The sequence below is a fragment of the Nannobrachium achirus genome (genome assembly GCF_963921795.1).
Source record: "Nannobrachium achirus genome assembly, chromosome: 24".
In the NCBI taxonomy this organism is placed as follows: domain Eukaryota; kingdom Metazoa; phylum Chordata; class Actinopteri; order Myctophiformes; family Myctophidae; genus Nannobrachium; species Nannobrachium achirus.
The window spans coordinates 19,924,880-19,941,433 of NC_137831.1; the positions used below are offsets into that span (position 1 = coordinate 19,924,880).

Genomic DNA, 16,554 nt, shown 5'->3' on the forward strand with positions numbered 1-16,554 from the left:
GTGTGTGTGGTCAGTGCCAGCAGTGGCCAAGCCGGGGCCAGGGACAGCTGCTGCGTAGCACGTGCAAGTAAGCGCAAGAGCTGCACGGGAGCAAGCCAGCGTAAAAAAAATCTTCGTTAAGATATTGTGCTCCATGGCTGCGGAGGGCAGAGGGCTGGGACTGGGAGGAGGGTGGGGCAGACGTCAGAGACAAGGGAGGGAGGGAGGGAGAGAGGTGGTGCTGAGGGGAGAGGGCAGCCAGGGACATGGGATGGAGAGGCCAAGCGAGCAGAGGTGAGGATGAGGTAAAGGGGAGAGACGTGGGGACAAAGTGACAAACGACACAAGCAAGGACAGGAGCCCGGAGAGGAGAGGTGAGGAGAACGGGGAGGCAGTGAGGTGATATGAAATGAGAGGGGGAAAAAAGAGAAGCGAGGTGGTGATTGAAAAGGTGTGAAAAACGGAGAGGGGAGAGGTGCCGTTGGTGCCTATTGAGATTGTCACATTTCCTGGGGCAAGTTGCCCAGATAGCTCATGTCACTCATACTACTTTGATTTTCCACTGTCCGCCGCCTTGTTACTGTCTTGTATTCCAAATGGTCAATGGTAAGTAGACTACATACTTTCGGTTAATGATTATGCTATGTGTATGCCTATGTTTTCCTAAATGTGTGAAGACAGTAGACTGCGTGAAGTGAGTGAGATGAAAAAAACCTGGTTGAAATCTGCCGATCTCAAAAGGCACCAACGGTAGAGAAGAGAGAGAGGAGAGATGAGGAGGAGGAGGGGAGTGGTGGTAGAGCGTGGCTGTGTGTCTGTCTGTCTGCCAGCTATAGGTGGCTCGGGGAGCAGGTGGAGAGACGACGGGAGGCGCCGGGCGCTGAGAGGCCGAGCTGTTCACCGAGCCACCTCGCCGCTGCAGTTGGAACACCGTTCCACAGGCAACAAGACAAGACTGCAGCTAAAACCCCCCAGCTTCACACACAAAATGCACCACCTGAACAAAACACGCAGCCAAAACGCAGACTGCTTGTTTATCTCTGAACGTGTGAAAAATGTGTTTTAACACATTTATCAAACCCTAAACAATTCTTCTTCAATAACTTCCCTGTTCGGCTTCGTACAGCCTTTTTCTATCCACGGCTGAAGGTGAATCCAGGTTTCACCTCGGAAATACAATTGTTTTGAGTATTTTGCCCACCCAATGTTTGTAAGCCCTGAATTTGGTACACACAAACGCGCACGCACACACGCACGCACACACGCACGCACACACACACGCGCACACACACACACACACAGAAAAGGATTCAAACACACATTCTACCGAGTCACTAGCAGCTTATGTAACATTAAGGGTATTACTGTACCTGCTTGCAGCCTCAGTCAGGCAACTGGACTAGACTAATGCCACTGTCTTTCACTCACAGAGCGCCTAACAATAGACACGGTCGACAGGGAAAGTTCCCGCTGTCACTTAGCAACACAACAGCGGCGTTGCGACAAACGGTCCGATCCAATCCCTCACCTGTAATTGTGCCATTCGTCGCGGCAGGTCTCGGAGGAATTTATTATTGCGCTTCCATAATCCCGCTGAAAGGTCAGCGATTTGACAAACAATTTACGCATTGGGGGGTTTGAATTATTTAAGCAGGGCCACACCAAATATTATGGGGAGCGAGATATTTTCCTCCCGGAGTGGAGGGTGATGAATTATTGAAGTGCACGGCTATATCTTCAGGGAAAGCTATTACACAGCATCCTCAACCTCGATATTAGATCATGTCTTTGTCCTACCAGCCTTTACAGCGGCATAGTCTAGGGCAGGTCAAATAGTAGTGGCACAAAATTATACACATTTGTTGTTTTAACCTCCATGGGAGTGGCCTGCTGGTTAACCTTCCCGGTCGCGGAATTCCGGGAAGGTTTACTTTACCAGGCTACCATGGGAGTGCCAGATGGGTGGTGTGTGCCATGTACTGTAGGACGATGCAGTAAGTGGCAGACACAGTTCAAACTATTTCTATTTTTGGGACTGTTCATGTTTCTTTGATGACTAAACCAGCGGTTCAGTCAGCGGTTCATGCTCTATAGAGGATGAACCCTAATGATTTTACTACTTGAGTGACACCACAAAGCCCTGAATGGTTAAGCACATCATATATTAAAGAGCACATTTTTCTCTATTGCCCCACTAGAACTCTGCACTCCTAGAATGCAGGCCTACATGTAAAGTAAAGACTGTGGGAGGCAGAGCATTCGATAATCAAGCTCCACTCCTCAGGGGTGTCGCACCAAATTCTGGGCCCTGGGTACAAGGATTCACTGCGGGCCCCCCATGAATGTTCTTCATTCTTCATTTAGACTGGGAACGCATCATTTCGCATTATTTTGTGCTTTAACCATTGAAAAATATATAATAGATCTGCTATTTTTGAAAAATCTTGAAAATGTGTGCAAGTCTTTGAATATTTCAAATCCTTCTAAGGTTTTTTGAAAAACCTATGTGTCTATGTCAGTGGTGCTCAAACCTTTTCATGTGAAGGACCTCCGAAAATATATTTATTTGGCCACGGACCCATCTCAAAATATTTAGTTCCTCCAAAAATGTAGTTACAAATGTTGGCTTAAAAAATACATATATTCAAAGATTTGCACACATTTTCACGACTTTTCAAAAATAGCAGATCTACAAGCTGTAGCTTGTAGATCTTGGGCCCTAGTAACTCAGTCCCACTTTCCCCCCCCCCCTTGTGATGCCCCTGACAGGCATCTCCCGGTTTCTGTCCAGGACCAGGAGGACAGAAACCGTTTAAATTTTCCTTTATGATCAAGCTTAGAGTTAAGGCTGGCTCAGGCTTGCCTTAGTGATGCTGTGGTATAAGCTTAGACTGCTGAGGGACTTGGGTTAGCTATACTGCTGCTCTCCCTCTCCATCTGATGCAATATGCATGCATGTCCCATGAATGCATGTTTTACCGCAAAGTTGATTTCTTCCCCAGAGTGTTTTGTGCTTCCTCATATCACAGGTTTCTGTGGATCAAGGGTTTCTATGGACTATGGCTGTGGACTTCTACTAATACAGTTATGTTTTTGCAGTACATCTCTGTGAGTGTCGCTCTCCCTCCCTTTGCCTCTCTCCCTCAACCCCACCGGTCAAGGCAGATGAATGCCCACCAGTACGGCCAGGTTCTATCGGTCGATACTGAGTAACGATCCGATAGTGTGTAATTTAAACAAATCTAAGACTCTCAAAGTGGGGTGCAGGGACTCTGGGTTCCAAATGGACCCTTATTGTAACCGTCAGGTCACAAGTTACTATGAAAAGCTCCACCGGGTGTCTGTCCCTCCGTCTGTCTGTCTGTCTGTCACATCACACGTTTGCCCCTACTCTCATCTCTGCCACCGTTGGCCCTATCGATGCCAAACTTTGCACACACACTCCTTGGATGGAAAATCACAACCGCCGCCCCTGGTTTTCTCACTTCTAGTGCCACCATCAGGCTGATTTTTGCAAAACATATTTTTGGACACTGCTCCTACAGATTTTGGCCTAATATCACGCAAAGCGTTACACAGTATCTCTAAAGTCATGTCATCCACATGGATCTGTCCCATTTCCCATATTCCCTCCTGATTGGCTACGATTGCCTTCTAAAGTTTGTGTATGTGGCGTGACGGTTGCTTGTCTCCCGATTAGGGAGTCTTACTGGTAGGTCTGTAACTATGACCCTTACGGGTCCATTTGGTTCCATTTGTACACTCTCAAAGTTATGGGGGTCCTTGAAATTAAATCTTTATGAATTAATGCATTCCAAGTAAAGAAAATCTGATTGATAGGCTTAAGTGTAGTGCACGCACGCACGCACGCACGCGCAAGCACACACACACGCACAAGCACACACACACACACACACACACACACACACACACACACACACACACACACACACACACACTTAGAATTCAGTATGGCATGCAGTCAAGGCATTTCTCGTGCTGTCAGCCAATTATTTTAGTAGACAATTTGATTACACTTTTATCATGTGCGACTTGAGTTGGCAGGTAAATGCCTTGCTCAATGACACTTGCTGCACAGATTGAATCCAGCCCTATGGGAGAATCACTCCAATCACTTGGCCAGCCTGCCACATCTGCCAGCATTTCTGGGCAAGGCGCCCCGGGGGCTTAAACCAGCAATTACACTGTCCTCCAGCCATGAACCATCACAAACGTTGGACCTTGCTCCCTGACATATAGACTCACAAGTCAGTCTCTAAGCGCTTCTCTCGAACTAGTATAGAAACTGAGGACAATCTCCCAGCTTCCCTTGCTGAAACTGGGCGAAAACAACTAGAGCAGTGGTTCTCAAAAATGGGTTCCCGGGACCCCCAGGCCCAGGGGTCCTTCCGGGGGCTCCTCAGCTAAATGAGGAACAGTTTAAACAGTAAGTCCAATTTTAGTTTTCAGCTATTCTGAAATAGCAGAGCTACTTAATTGGCACAATGTCTCTTCCAATGGGGGTCAGCGGCCAAATACACACACACACGGATGCACGCACTCACGCAGTGGCCATTCTCAATGCTGTGCTGGCAACTACCTTGCATTCATAAGTCTCCAGACATATCTGGTAGGCAGAGATCTCTGATTGTCTGGGAACCAGAGATTACCTGATTGATATGTACAACCATCATCAAAAAATTATCAACAATTATTATTAACAAGTAAACCCTCTCGATCAGCCCATTACCATGGCCAGTGACCACAAACCATTTTGGGATTAGAGGATCTCAACAATGAGCGTGTCCTTTATTCTAAGAAACCGATACACAGCATCTCTAAAGTCATGTCATCAACATGGATCTGTCCCATTTCCCATATTCCCTCCTGATTGGCTACGATTGCCTTCTAAAGTTTGTGTATGCGACTTGACGGTCGCTTATCTCCCGATTAGGGAGTCTTACTGGTTCTAAGAATTACATTAGTTGGTAAAATAGTGAAAATGCATGGGGAATTGTGTGATACATTGCATTGGGCATTAGCACAGTAGCTGTTGAAACAAAAGCTTAGGTCTACATGTTTTGGCTTACTTCAACAAATTCATACTGGGTCTGTCTACCAACTGTCTCAATGGGTGGTGTGGTACAACAGCTGGTCTTTGTGTTCTTTTTCACAATATCAGACAGCGTTTCACTGGGTTACACTGACTCTCATTACCTACCCATATTGGGAGGTAGTAGATGCAATTTAGTGCTACACAATACCTGAAGCATATTCCTGTCAGATTTGCATCTGCATGCATTTGTCCAGCTGGTTTTCCTCATAATGGATAATTAGATATTTTACTAAAGTAGGCTAATTATTAACCTCCGTGAAGTTGGCACCCCATATGATGAAAACATATATAAAAACATTGTCATTCTTTAGTGCTGAATTGTGCCGTAAATGTTATAATTTGTGCTGGTATAATTTTTTGAGATATTTCAAGTTATAGTTTTGCTGAGCCTTGCACGCCCATTTTTTTGGCTCCAAATCGGGGAAAAAAGGGTCTCATTCTTTAGTTCTGGATGTGCTCTAATTTGTGCCGTTGAAATCATCAATTGTGTTTTTATATATATTTATAAATATATAAATATTGATATGGTTATGATGAATAGCAGATTTATTTATCAGCATAACAGTGGTGTGGCCTACAGAAGGCAATGGAGAGCAGCAGTGCTTAATAGTAGAACATAGGAGCAGAACAGTGGTGTTGCTAAATAACTAAAAAGTGATACCAGCACAAATTATACAATTTACGGTACAATTCAGCACAAATTCAGCACTAAAGAATGACACAATTTTTATATAGTCTATGTTTTCATTATATGCGGTGCCAAATTCACAGAGGTTAATTATTATGTTGGTATGCTGATGTCTGTGGTGTTCAGCAGCAGTTACATTTCCAAAACTACATGTAAACTGCAAATGGGGGATTTACAGAAGTACCGGTTCCTGTGTAAATAAGCTGTAAAGCTACTGTGATCTCCTTTTAGTTGACCTTGTACCAGTGATGTGTGCTGTAATGAAACTTTCTAATACATTCTTCAATCAATCAATCAATCAATCAAACCTGTCCCTCTGCCTTGACTCAGTCAAGAGTCCTTCGAGGTCACAGCTGCCAATGTCAGTGACAAGTGCAACTTCAAATTCCATTTCCATTTCCACCTATAATTACCATGCACCAGCTGGGCAGGTACGGTAGGCAAAACCAACACCACCAATACGTTGCATATGCCATGATGACAGATGTGGGGGAGTTTTATAGTTATTTAAGTGTATTCGTTTTGGGTGGGTGGGTCACTTTTTATGGCGTGCGCAACACATCAGTGCGTCACCCATGGCATGGCATGGGGCACGTTGGGCGTATCAACATGATAACCACTTACAGGCAGCAGCCGTTCGCAACTGGTAAAAAAGAATCTAGCCCAACCCTACCCTCCCCTGCCCCTTCTTTGTATATACTGTTTGTTTTGACTTACTGTCTTCTATTTTGTTTTTCTTTACATATCTACTGCATAGTACTGTGTTCTATTTGTCTGTCATTCAATGTTATATGAGATACTTCAATGGTTTCCAGTGGAAATAAGCTTAGTCTTTTCATGGATCTCCTTTTAGTAGACCTTGTACCAGTGAACTGTACCGTCATGAAACTGTACCTTTTCCTATGCAAACTTCTAATAAAGTCTTCAATCAATCAATCAATATTCTGCAGTTTATAAAAGAAGAGAAAAGAAGAGAAACACGATCCATAAAGGTCCTGCATGGTCTGAAGGACCTTCTGTACCAGGGCTCTATAATGATGCAGTCAGCAGCCAGCTATCACGCATGTTAACACAACACTGTGAGCCCGCTGCAATGTGCGATCTGCAGGTACATTTATTACCTGGTAAAACAGCCAGTAAGAAAAAATCCTTCCAACATAGATGAATACGCCCATGCATAGAACTAAACACTTACCGTTTTCCTTTGCAATAATGATAAACCGTCTCTTCTGTTGTTGTCAGGGCTTGCGAAGGTTTCTCTCTCTGCCGTTTGCCAAGATCGACGCAACAACGACATTGGTGACCTAACCATTTCTGCCATCCCCAGAGGTCGCTGTTTTGCGACTGAGCGGATCCACGCTCCCCTCAAAGCTGAAAAGTGAAACTTTTTCAGTGAAACTTCATATAATTAATTATATAATAGAATCGTCACCGTTGAACTTCAGCATAATGACAATGAAATAAGAAAAACCTAATTGCATCAAATGATGAAAAAACAACAACATCATCATTTAACTAACATGAATGACAAAAATAATAATAACCTGAATAATCTGAATAATACCACGAACTCATGAAGCCTATTTAATATAACATTTATAGTTAACTTGAAGTCTCCGAGATTTCTGTCTCGAAAGTGATTAAAAAAACTGACAGTCTTGGTTAGGTCCGAACATGAATGGAATGGTATAACATAATATGGACCCTTGTTGTTTTTCTTTCTTTTCTTTTTTCTTCTTTTTTTCTCTTCTTTTTTTACGCTTTCTCGTGGGAAAGTGGAGTCGCTGAATTCTGTAGGTCACCACCTTCTGTGTGGCACCTGCCGCAGGATCCGTGCTTGACGTGCGGTGCGTCTCACGCAAGTTACGTCGTTCCATGTTGACATCACACGTCACACACAGCCTGCCATCGCCGCATGGGCTTTGTTGTGGACACATCCACAAATACAGTAAGACTTCATTTGACTTATCAGAATATAGATATACAGATCTAGTAATCGGAATCTAGAGACCGCTAAACTAACGCTTAGATGGTTTTGTTTATGAATTGAACTTAACACTCATGTCATGTGGGAAGTGTGTCCATAGACGCAGCTCCGTTAGCTCCCAGTCTGATGCAAAACATTAACACAACTTGTGCAGCTGAAACTTTCTAACGTTCTCTGTTATGCAAGGCAGTCACTTTGCAGTCAGACCCTTTAAAGCTCGACTCCACTGATAGAAAATGAACCTAATACTATTTGATAAACTTGACTATTGATGTGTTAGCCTATAGCATCCCACTCCCACACTTACACTTGATGTACATCAGTTCTTTTGGCAAGCAGGACGTGCAGAGAATGTTGGAGAGGCAGGGGCTGACATTTCTAAAAGGCCCTTTTGGTGAAGATATTGAAAATAGCAGACCTCCAAGCTCGCGTTGTGAGCTTGGAGGTCGGCTATTTTCCGTACCACACACCACCTCAATACTGGAGATGTGGTGTAAGGCATGGATTTCTACATACGCTGCATTAATGTTCAGGAGAATGCCGCTTTCAAGTATAGCATGGAAACAGGGGCATTTGCATTTCTTACACCATAGTGAATTTGGGGTGTAGTTGCCAGGGTCTAGTTTACTGCCTTTTTTGTGCAGGGGGGGTTACTTTTGCTAATTTGAAGTCCTGGGGGACGTGACCCTGTTTGATAGATAGTTTTATTATGTGGGTAATGATAGGAGCAATGGAGACGGCTGAGTCTGAGACATTTGGGGAGAATTTTGTTGTGGCCAGTGGCTTTTGTTTTGTTGTAGGGCACTTCATCATTTGTCACGTGGCAAGTTTAAAATGACCTTTGCGTACCACTAGATTTCTGTAGTATTTTCTGACGTGCTCTACACCAAATAGCCCAGATGGAACTTGTAATTTTTCGACCAGCGATGTGGCTATGGTGGTAAAGTAGGTTTTAAGACAAGCTACATCAACTTTGTCTGTGTAGAAAGCGACTGCTTTTTGATTTGTGGAATAGGGTTTTCAGTTTAGAGCTGCAACCTAGTTGGGCTTAAATAGCTTCCATAGCTCACTGGTTTGTGTGTGTTTTCCTCGACTTTGTTGTCAATGTAGGGTTTTTTGGCGGATTTGATCATGGAAGTTGTCCTTGTCCGGTTTCTCAGTTGTCATTCAGAATGTTACTTGCAGCGGTAGCCATAAATTATAACACCTGTAGAGGTCGCTAATATTCAGACGTTACGTCTCTACAGGAGTTATAAGGGAGAGTCAGAACGCTCTTGATGGTTGAGCCCCCAACGTCCATATTCGGCTCAAAACATGTACAAATCAATAAGTTGCTCACTGCATCGTCGAAACAGCTTTCTATCTACCGATGATGAGCCCACTCGTCGGCATGTGTTGGTCCACATGTTTCCAATAAATTAATGTTTTCTCAAACAAACGCAAGTCTCTGAGAAGTTTGAGTAAACATTAATTTATTGGAAACGTGGACCAACACATGCCGATGAGTGGGCTCATTGGTAGATAGAAAGCTGTTTTGACGATGCAGTGAGCACCTTATTGATTTGTACATGTTTTGAGCCGAATATGGACGTTGGGGGCTCAACCATCAAGAGTGTCCTGACTCTCCCTTATAACTCCTGTAGAGACGTAACGTCCGAATATTAGCGACCTCTACAGGTGTTATGATTTATGGCTATTGCAGTGGTGTGATATGGATTTTAGAAGTGGTGCCCCTCTAAATTCGTGACGTGCGTGTGCTTGCACGTGAGGCGGCGGGGCGCGCGCGCGTGCAGCTAAATAAGTCTGGGCTCGCCAAGCCCAACCGAGCCCACGGCATCTCACCCCTGGTTACTTGAGGTACAAAAGTATTCACGAACTTAAACTATTCGTTATGCAAAATAGCTCATTTCACGTCATATTATTGGCTCAATTAGCAATGCATGATTGTTCATCATTTTAATGTGTGGGTGATTTGAATGACTTTATGTGCTGTTAGGTAGCATACCTGCATGTCAATAGAAAATGCCTCATATTATCATGAGCGCAGTGTCGAATTGCAGTGAAACTTTGCACGCCCATTCCCACTAGCCCAAGAAAGAGGTGTGGGCCGGGTGTGGGCAAAGGTTCAAAGCGGACAGGCAATAGCCCCTTTTGCCCATTGCTTGATACACCTCTGCTGAGATGTACTGTAGTGGAGAAGAACTGTGAAGTATCAAAAAGTATCCTACTTTTCTTTTCTTTTTTTTAAGTACATGCTTTCCACCACTGGTTATTGTGGGCTGTCAAGTGCGATAAGATGCAGTATTGTACCTACGATATGAATGTGAATATAATTACCCCAAAAGGTAGAAATCTGAGTCAGACTAAAACCAGCGGGGAAAAGTGAATGCAGTACCTACATTTATCTGTGATTTCACACAGATGTCCAGGGCCCATGGAGAACTAATTAAGTAGAAAAGGCACAGTATTTCCGGTAGCAGTGTGTGTTTAACTAAAGCCCATATGGATATGAATTACGACAAGCAATACATATAATATATGACACTGGTGGTACACCTCCATTGCATCACAGCAGGGATGGAGTCAAATTATGTTAAGTTCACAGAATTTGGTATGCAAGGTGACACTGTTATTCATTAGCCACTGCATCCAGTAGTGATTAATGTTGACAAATAATGAACTTAGCCAACGTACAATGCACTGCTTTAAATTATGTCAGTGGTAATAATAATCTCTCTCTCTCTCTCTCCCTCTCTCTCTCTCTCTCTCTCTCTCTCTCTCTCTCTCTCTCTCTCTCTCTCCCCCTCCCCCTCCCTCCCCTCTCCTATCTCAAAACACAGAACACTTCCGCAATGATTCAAGGCAAGCGCTTCAAGAAAAAAGAGTTAGAAAAAAAGCTAGAAAAGTCTAAAAGCCCACAGAGCTCCCCCTGCAAAACACAATGGTTGTCTCCAAAGACGTCTCCCCTTCCACTGAAGAGCTCTCCACCCTTGACAGCTCTCCCCCCTAAGTTGCTGCAGCGCCTGATGCCTTTCCAGAAGGAAGGAGTTGAATTTGCCTTATCGAAGAATGGAAGGTAAGCTATGTCTCTGTTGGAACACTGTCACCCCACTTCTTGGATCATCTGCATATTCACTTACTTTATTTTGGGCTAGAGATTGTACATTGTACTGTCTGAGGTTATTTATTAATCGACAACATGTATTTTATTTACTTTTCTACATCCTTAATGTTACTTTGCAAACACGGAAGTAGGTACAAACCTGCTTTACTCACAGTGGGTCCTTGAAGCTGCAAAAAACATCGACATTTCCAATCACGGATGCATCAACAAATTGGAAGGTCAAATAAATCCCATATCATAAAACAATTAACAGCCCCTTTTGAACTTTCTCAGTAGCCTTTAAGCGGTGTCTTAAGTCGTCCGAGTGCTAGCAGCAGGGAGGGGCCAGACTTGTTAATTTCCACGTCTCCGACCAATCGATGTAAGCCGCGGTCCTCAGGAAGGTCGCGCAGGCCGGGGAGGCAATCTGAGCGGCGGCGTCTGTGATGGAGCGGCCATATCGATCCACGAACACCGGGAGGTAGTGCTCCGTTACGTGGACGGGTCAAGATGTCAATTGGCTCTCGCTGTACTGTGTGTGTGTGTGTGGCCGGCCCGCCTGCTCAATTGGATGAAGGTATTGATGTGACAGTAAGAGCAGTCGCGACACTCGGTGGAGGCTCTCCCTGGAGGATGCACAGCAGTGGTGTTATAAGTGCGGAGAGCTCCATAAGTACTTGGCCAGTGACACGACACACTGGTCTAATGTTTGGGCTCCACAGGCTTTTAAACTTTGGATGGGAAACGATGGACACGGGACTGGACACTGCGGACACAAGGTTAAAGTGCAGGCTGTCTGTTTCTCAAATGTAATGGTATTTTCATCCTTAAAGCAGCACTGTGTAAAGCCTCTATCAGAGTCCAGGGTGAAGAGCTATTCACTTCACCGCGGTCTAGTTTTCTAGCTATCACCTAAAAATACATAACAAAGTCTAGGTGATAGATAGGAAACCACAATGCGGACTCTGATAGAGGCTTAACGTTTCCTCTTCTACCCCGGATTTGAATCCTGTCCAGCTGAATGTTTTACCACTGAGCTAATAGAGCCGACCTGCTTGCTCCGGATACATTGAATTTCGTGTGACCATGTCAGATCCTATGTTTAGGTGAGATATGACCTTTGACACTATCTAAATGTCTCAATAGAGGAGCAGGGAGACTAAATACAACCGTACCAATTGTATACATTATATTTTACAAGACGCCTCAGGGACATTCTTGGCCATCTGGCCAGTGATAAATATCGGACCAGTTATATGGAGACCCCTTGCCTGGTACCCATATATGGAGATCCATGTACTGTATATCGTACATCCCTTTTATGCCCATACATGGAGATCCTTGTCTGAACCAGACACACAGATATGGGCTGTCTTCCTCCATATATGGGCATTCCCATATGAAGTCCTGTTAGATATGGCCTTAATATTGATGACATCAGGGATCTCTTAATATGGGTATAAAAGGGATTCTGTTAGAGTGGTTCCCATGACATCACAACATACAATATATTTTATGCCTATAAATAGAGATCCCTATCTGAACCAGCCACACAGATATGGGCCATGTCTTGGCCATCTGGCCATTGATGTATATTAAATATGGGCATAAAAGGGAATCTGGGGAATACCCATATATGGACTTTTACATAGAGTCTTGTAGGATGTCAGAACAGGTCATTGAGTCTGCGTCAGATGTAGAATTTTCATTAAGTCGCTCTGCCCGAAACCATTATGAACACAGGAACATGACGATCGGGGCTTGGTCTCTACGACCATACGTGAGCTACGTTGGGCTTACGAGGGGCTAAAATTGCTTTGGGAAACCCGGCCATTGTTAATGTGCATCCATTCAACAAGCCTTTTTCAGCAACTCCCCCCCCCCCCCGTTAAATGAGTTTGCTGTTGTGTTTGGCCTGAATGCCAGACAGCGACTTGAAGTAACCTAGAATCAGCCTGCACCTGATCTGCCCCAGAAAAAAAATGTTATCGCAAGTGGCTGTTGGAGCTCTCATTCAATGACTTCAGCTTCACTGATCCGAGAACGGAAGCAGATCGATAAGTGGACTGGTGATGTTGTTGTTGTTGTTGTATTCCTTCACCATAATGGTGAAATTGCCAGATCTCTATTTCAGATAGACAGATATTGTCCCCAAGTCAGGTTGCACACGCACTCACTCACTCACTCACTCACACACACACACACACACACACACACACACACACACACACACACACACACACACACACACACACACACACACACACACACAATTAGCACACACGTTGTCATACATAAGTTGCGCGCATGTAACAACATTTCTTGATTATGAGGTGAGAATACAATGGTCTCCTGTGCAGTGTCTAGCCCTTGAGCATTTTTATATACACCATAATATACTGTATATCATTAGTAGTTATAACAGAATTATTTCCCAGAGATAAAAAAGAATTAAAGGAAATGTTGAGCACATACTGTAGATATAAAAGAATACACTAGATGGGTTATAATCAGACATACGGTATACAGTAATATACCAGCTATGAATGTCTTTGTACGGTGGTGGCAGAGGAGAAAACAACATTACACAAACCATAGGTGAAAATGAAATCCACAAAAATGACATTTAAGGTGAACTTCGACCTCGGTGGAGATTTAACTATGTAGGAGTGGATAGAGCAATACATGTTACCAGGAAAAGATCCCCCTTAATATAAGCACATGTACCCTTGCTGCCAGCGTCTCTATTCTGGGAACATTCTGTAAAATAGCAGATCTCTACAAGATCACAACATTCCCTGATGCGATGTGTTGTGGTCTTGTAGATTGATTATTTTAGCTATTTGACATACAACAAAGTATTATGTCTAAAGCGGTTAAAACTAAAGGAAGATGATAATAATGAGATTGAAGGAAAAATCTAAATGTAAACGTTGCATAGCAACTGCCTTGTTTGTGCAGGCAGCCGGGGCCTACTTTCTTGCAGAAAAATATTCTTTTAATTAAATAGTTATTACAAAGAAGAGGGTTTTAATAGGTATGTGTCTATAATGTTCATGTTGCCATATTTGGTAACGGTTTTCTTAAAGCAATAACTTACTCCAGGCCATGGCATATTGTCATCATATCACACCCAAGGGGGTTGTCACCCCACTAAGCTGTGATCACAATAACCATAGCCTGTCATGAGATATTCTTAAGTACACCCAACGCATCTGCAGACAAAGGTCCCAATGAATTGATTATTTCTTCTTCCTGTGTGTTCGACATGGAAGTTATGTTGCTATGAATTATGTCCGCTCTATACGCATATTTTTTTTTATTATGTTTGAGCAGTATATAACCTTTTCATGTTTTCCTTCTCTTCGCCTTTTTTTCCATTTCATTTCAACCTTTATTTAATTCTCGGAGAACAGACTGAGGGCTGGACCCTCTTTTTCAGCAGTGCCGAGATTACAACAATAGTACAAAACAAAAAAACAACAACAGGGGTAGACATTAAGGGAAATTTACTACTGGCCCTCAGGGCCAGTAGATTTTGATGATCACTGGCCCTGACACGCGTGTGCACGCAAAACTTGTGTCCTCGTTCATCCTCGATACCAGCATCTTTTTTTTTTCTTTTTCTTTTTTTTTATGAATTGAGTACATAGGACCCCAATGCCAAACAAGCCATTGAGCTTTCTGTGGTTTAAATCCTTTCAGCTGAATTTGTATCAGTGAACTGTACTGTCCTGTCCCTTTTGCCATTCAAAATATCATCCCACATAAAAATAGGCCTACTTACTCCTAACACCAGCTGTAGCCTGTTACTGGTGAGGGCCCCAGCCCAGATTGACAGCTGTCTGTCTGCCTTCCCAGGATCTCCTAATTTGGGGTTAATTAGCCTAGGATCAAGGCTATCAAAGCTGTATTTTATAGATGATATAAAAATTTAAATAAAATACATCTATGATATTCTTGATCAAATGCTAAGGTTTTATGCTGGCATAATTGCATCATATTTATAAACTGTGTATACATTCCTGCTCCAGCTAGTCAGTTATACAGAAGATAGGACAGCAATTATAGAAATATTAGACCTTAATTGTGGAATGTTCAATCATGTTCTAATCATGTATGCCTATATATTTGACTTTTTAATATGTAGAACAATAATTGCCAAATTTGACATCAAGTGCCCACTCTTCCTTCCTTAGTGCCCACTGTTGTGTTACATGCTATCCCTGATGGATGGATGTCCCTCATCCATCCATCTCTGACACACTCCATTCTCATCTTCTCATTTGATATATTATTCTCAATAGTACACGTTGATTCTAAATATTTACAACAGTTAAAATAAACTAATTTGCCGAATGCGTTCCGCGCGCACGCGCGCGCACACACACACACACACACACACACACACACACACACACACACACACACACACACACTATGAAGCGCGATCCGTGCCTCTTCAGCGCAGCGACGCACGGGTGCAGCATGGCTTTTTGTTTACATATGCGTGCGTGCATGCATGCGTTAGTTCTGCTCCAGTGGCACTCGTGGTGCACACGATTGCTCTGCGATGGTACGCGTCCCGTGTCCTGTAACGATGCCATGCAGCCACGGAGGTACGCGTGACGCGTCTTGTAAAAAAATAAATAAATAAAAAATGTCTGTAAATGTACAGTGATTCTTATGGTTTCATTGTAGCCTATTCATTTTAAGCTCTAACTCATTCATGAACACAAGGGTCCATTTGGTTTCATCTTATGTTCTAAATAAAATAAAGGTTAACGTCAGTCTTGCCTGACTTTCATGAGGGCAGAGGTATAGGCCTACTTTTTCTTTTTTTTTTCGGTGATATGCACGGCAGCACGTCATTACTTTCTTACTGACAGTGGATTTCAACCAGTGGTCCGGGGCCCCCCAGTGGTTCTTGAGGGGGTGCCAGGTGTCTAATGGCTATTCAATCAATCCTCTACAAGTCTCCATGATTCATGAACATCTCTCTCTCTCTCTCTCTCTCTCTCTCTCTCTCTCTCTCTCCCCCCCCCTCTCTCTATGTCTGTCTGTCTGTCTGTATATATAAAGATATTGGCGAAGCATACGTTGTGCCATTGACCGTTAAAATGTTTAATTGGCCGGTAATTATAAAGTCCACCGGCACCGGACACTGTGACCGGCTGGGAAAATGTCTCCCTTATATAGGCTATTTTATCATGTGGCACCCTTTGGGCTATTTTATCAGATTTAAGCCTATTATTCTTATTATTATTTGGTTAAAGTAGTAGGCTACAACCATTAAAACAAATCATAATTTTTGTATCATGATCTGTCAGCGTGGTTTAAATCCCGAAGGGTGAGCGTGCTGCGGGCTGCTTCTTCTGTGCTGTGTGCTGTTAAAAATCAGCCTATTCGTCGTACGATGGTGACGCGCGTTGAAAATATCAGAGCTACAAGCTCACGCAATTCACCACGCTATGAGCTTGTATATCTGCTATAGATACGCAACACGGCCATACGGCTAGCTGCCTGCAGCTCTAGCGCTTGTCCCAAATCAGCGCTGTCTTGTTCGCTGACCCTGGAGTCGGGGTTTACCAGTGGCGTCAGTTCAGCAAAAGCTAAGGTATGGCAACATGACTGGTGTCTTGCACGCGCGCCCTCACGTGCGTGCAAGACACCAGTCATGT

At 43.5% G+C, this 16,554-nt stretch overlaps 1 protein-coding gene and 1 pseudogene across 2 annotated transcripts in view; one reads left to right on the forward strand and one right to left on the reverse strand.

Moving 5' to 3' along the window:
- Nucleotides 1–7,036, reverse strand: part of LOC308280133 (R3H domain-containing protein 1-like) — a 78,919-nt pseudogene extending 71,883 nt beyond the window's left edge. Inside the window, exon 1 of the transcript XR_013963390.1 lies at nt 6,979–7,036. The product of XR_013963390.1 is annotated as a R3H domain-containing protein 1-like (transcript). The remainder of the gene's footprint in view (nt 1–6,978) is intronic.
- Nucleotides 7,037–7,708: 672 nt separating this feature from the next.
- Nucleotides 7,709–16,554, forward strand: part of zranb3 (zinc finger, RAN-binding domain containing 3) — a 135,600-nt gene continuing 126,754 nt past the window's right edge. Inside the window, exons 1-2 of the mRNA XM_080720396.1 lie at nt 7,709–7,731; nt 10,611–10,846. Of these exons, the coding sequence (XP_080576522.1) occupies nt 10,623–10,846 (224 nt within the window). The 5' untranslated portion in view covers nt 7,709–7,731; nt 10,611–10,622. The remainder of the gene's footprint in view (nt 7,732–10,610; nt 10,847–16,554) is intronic.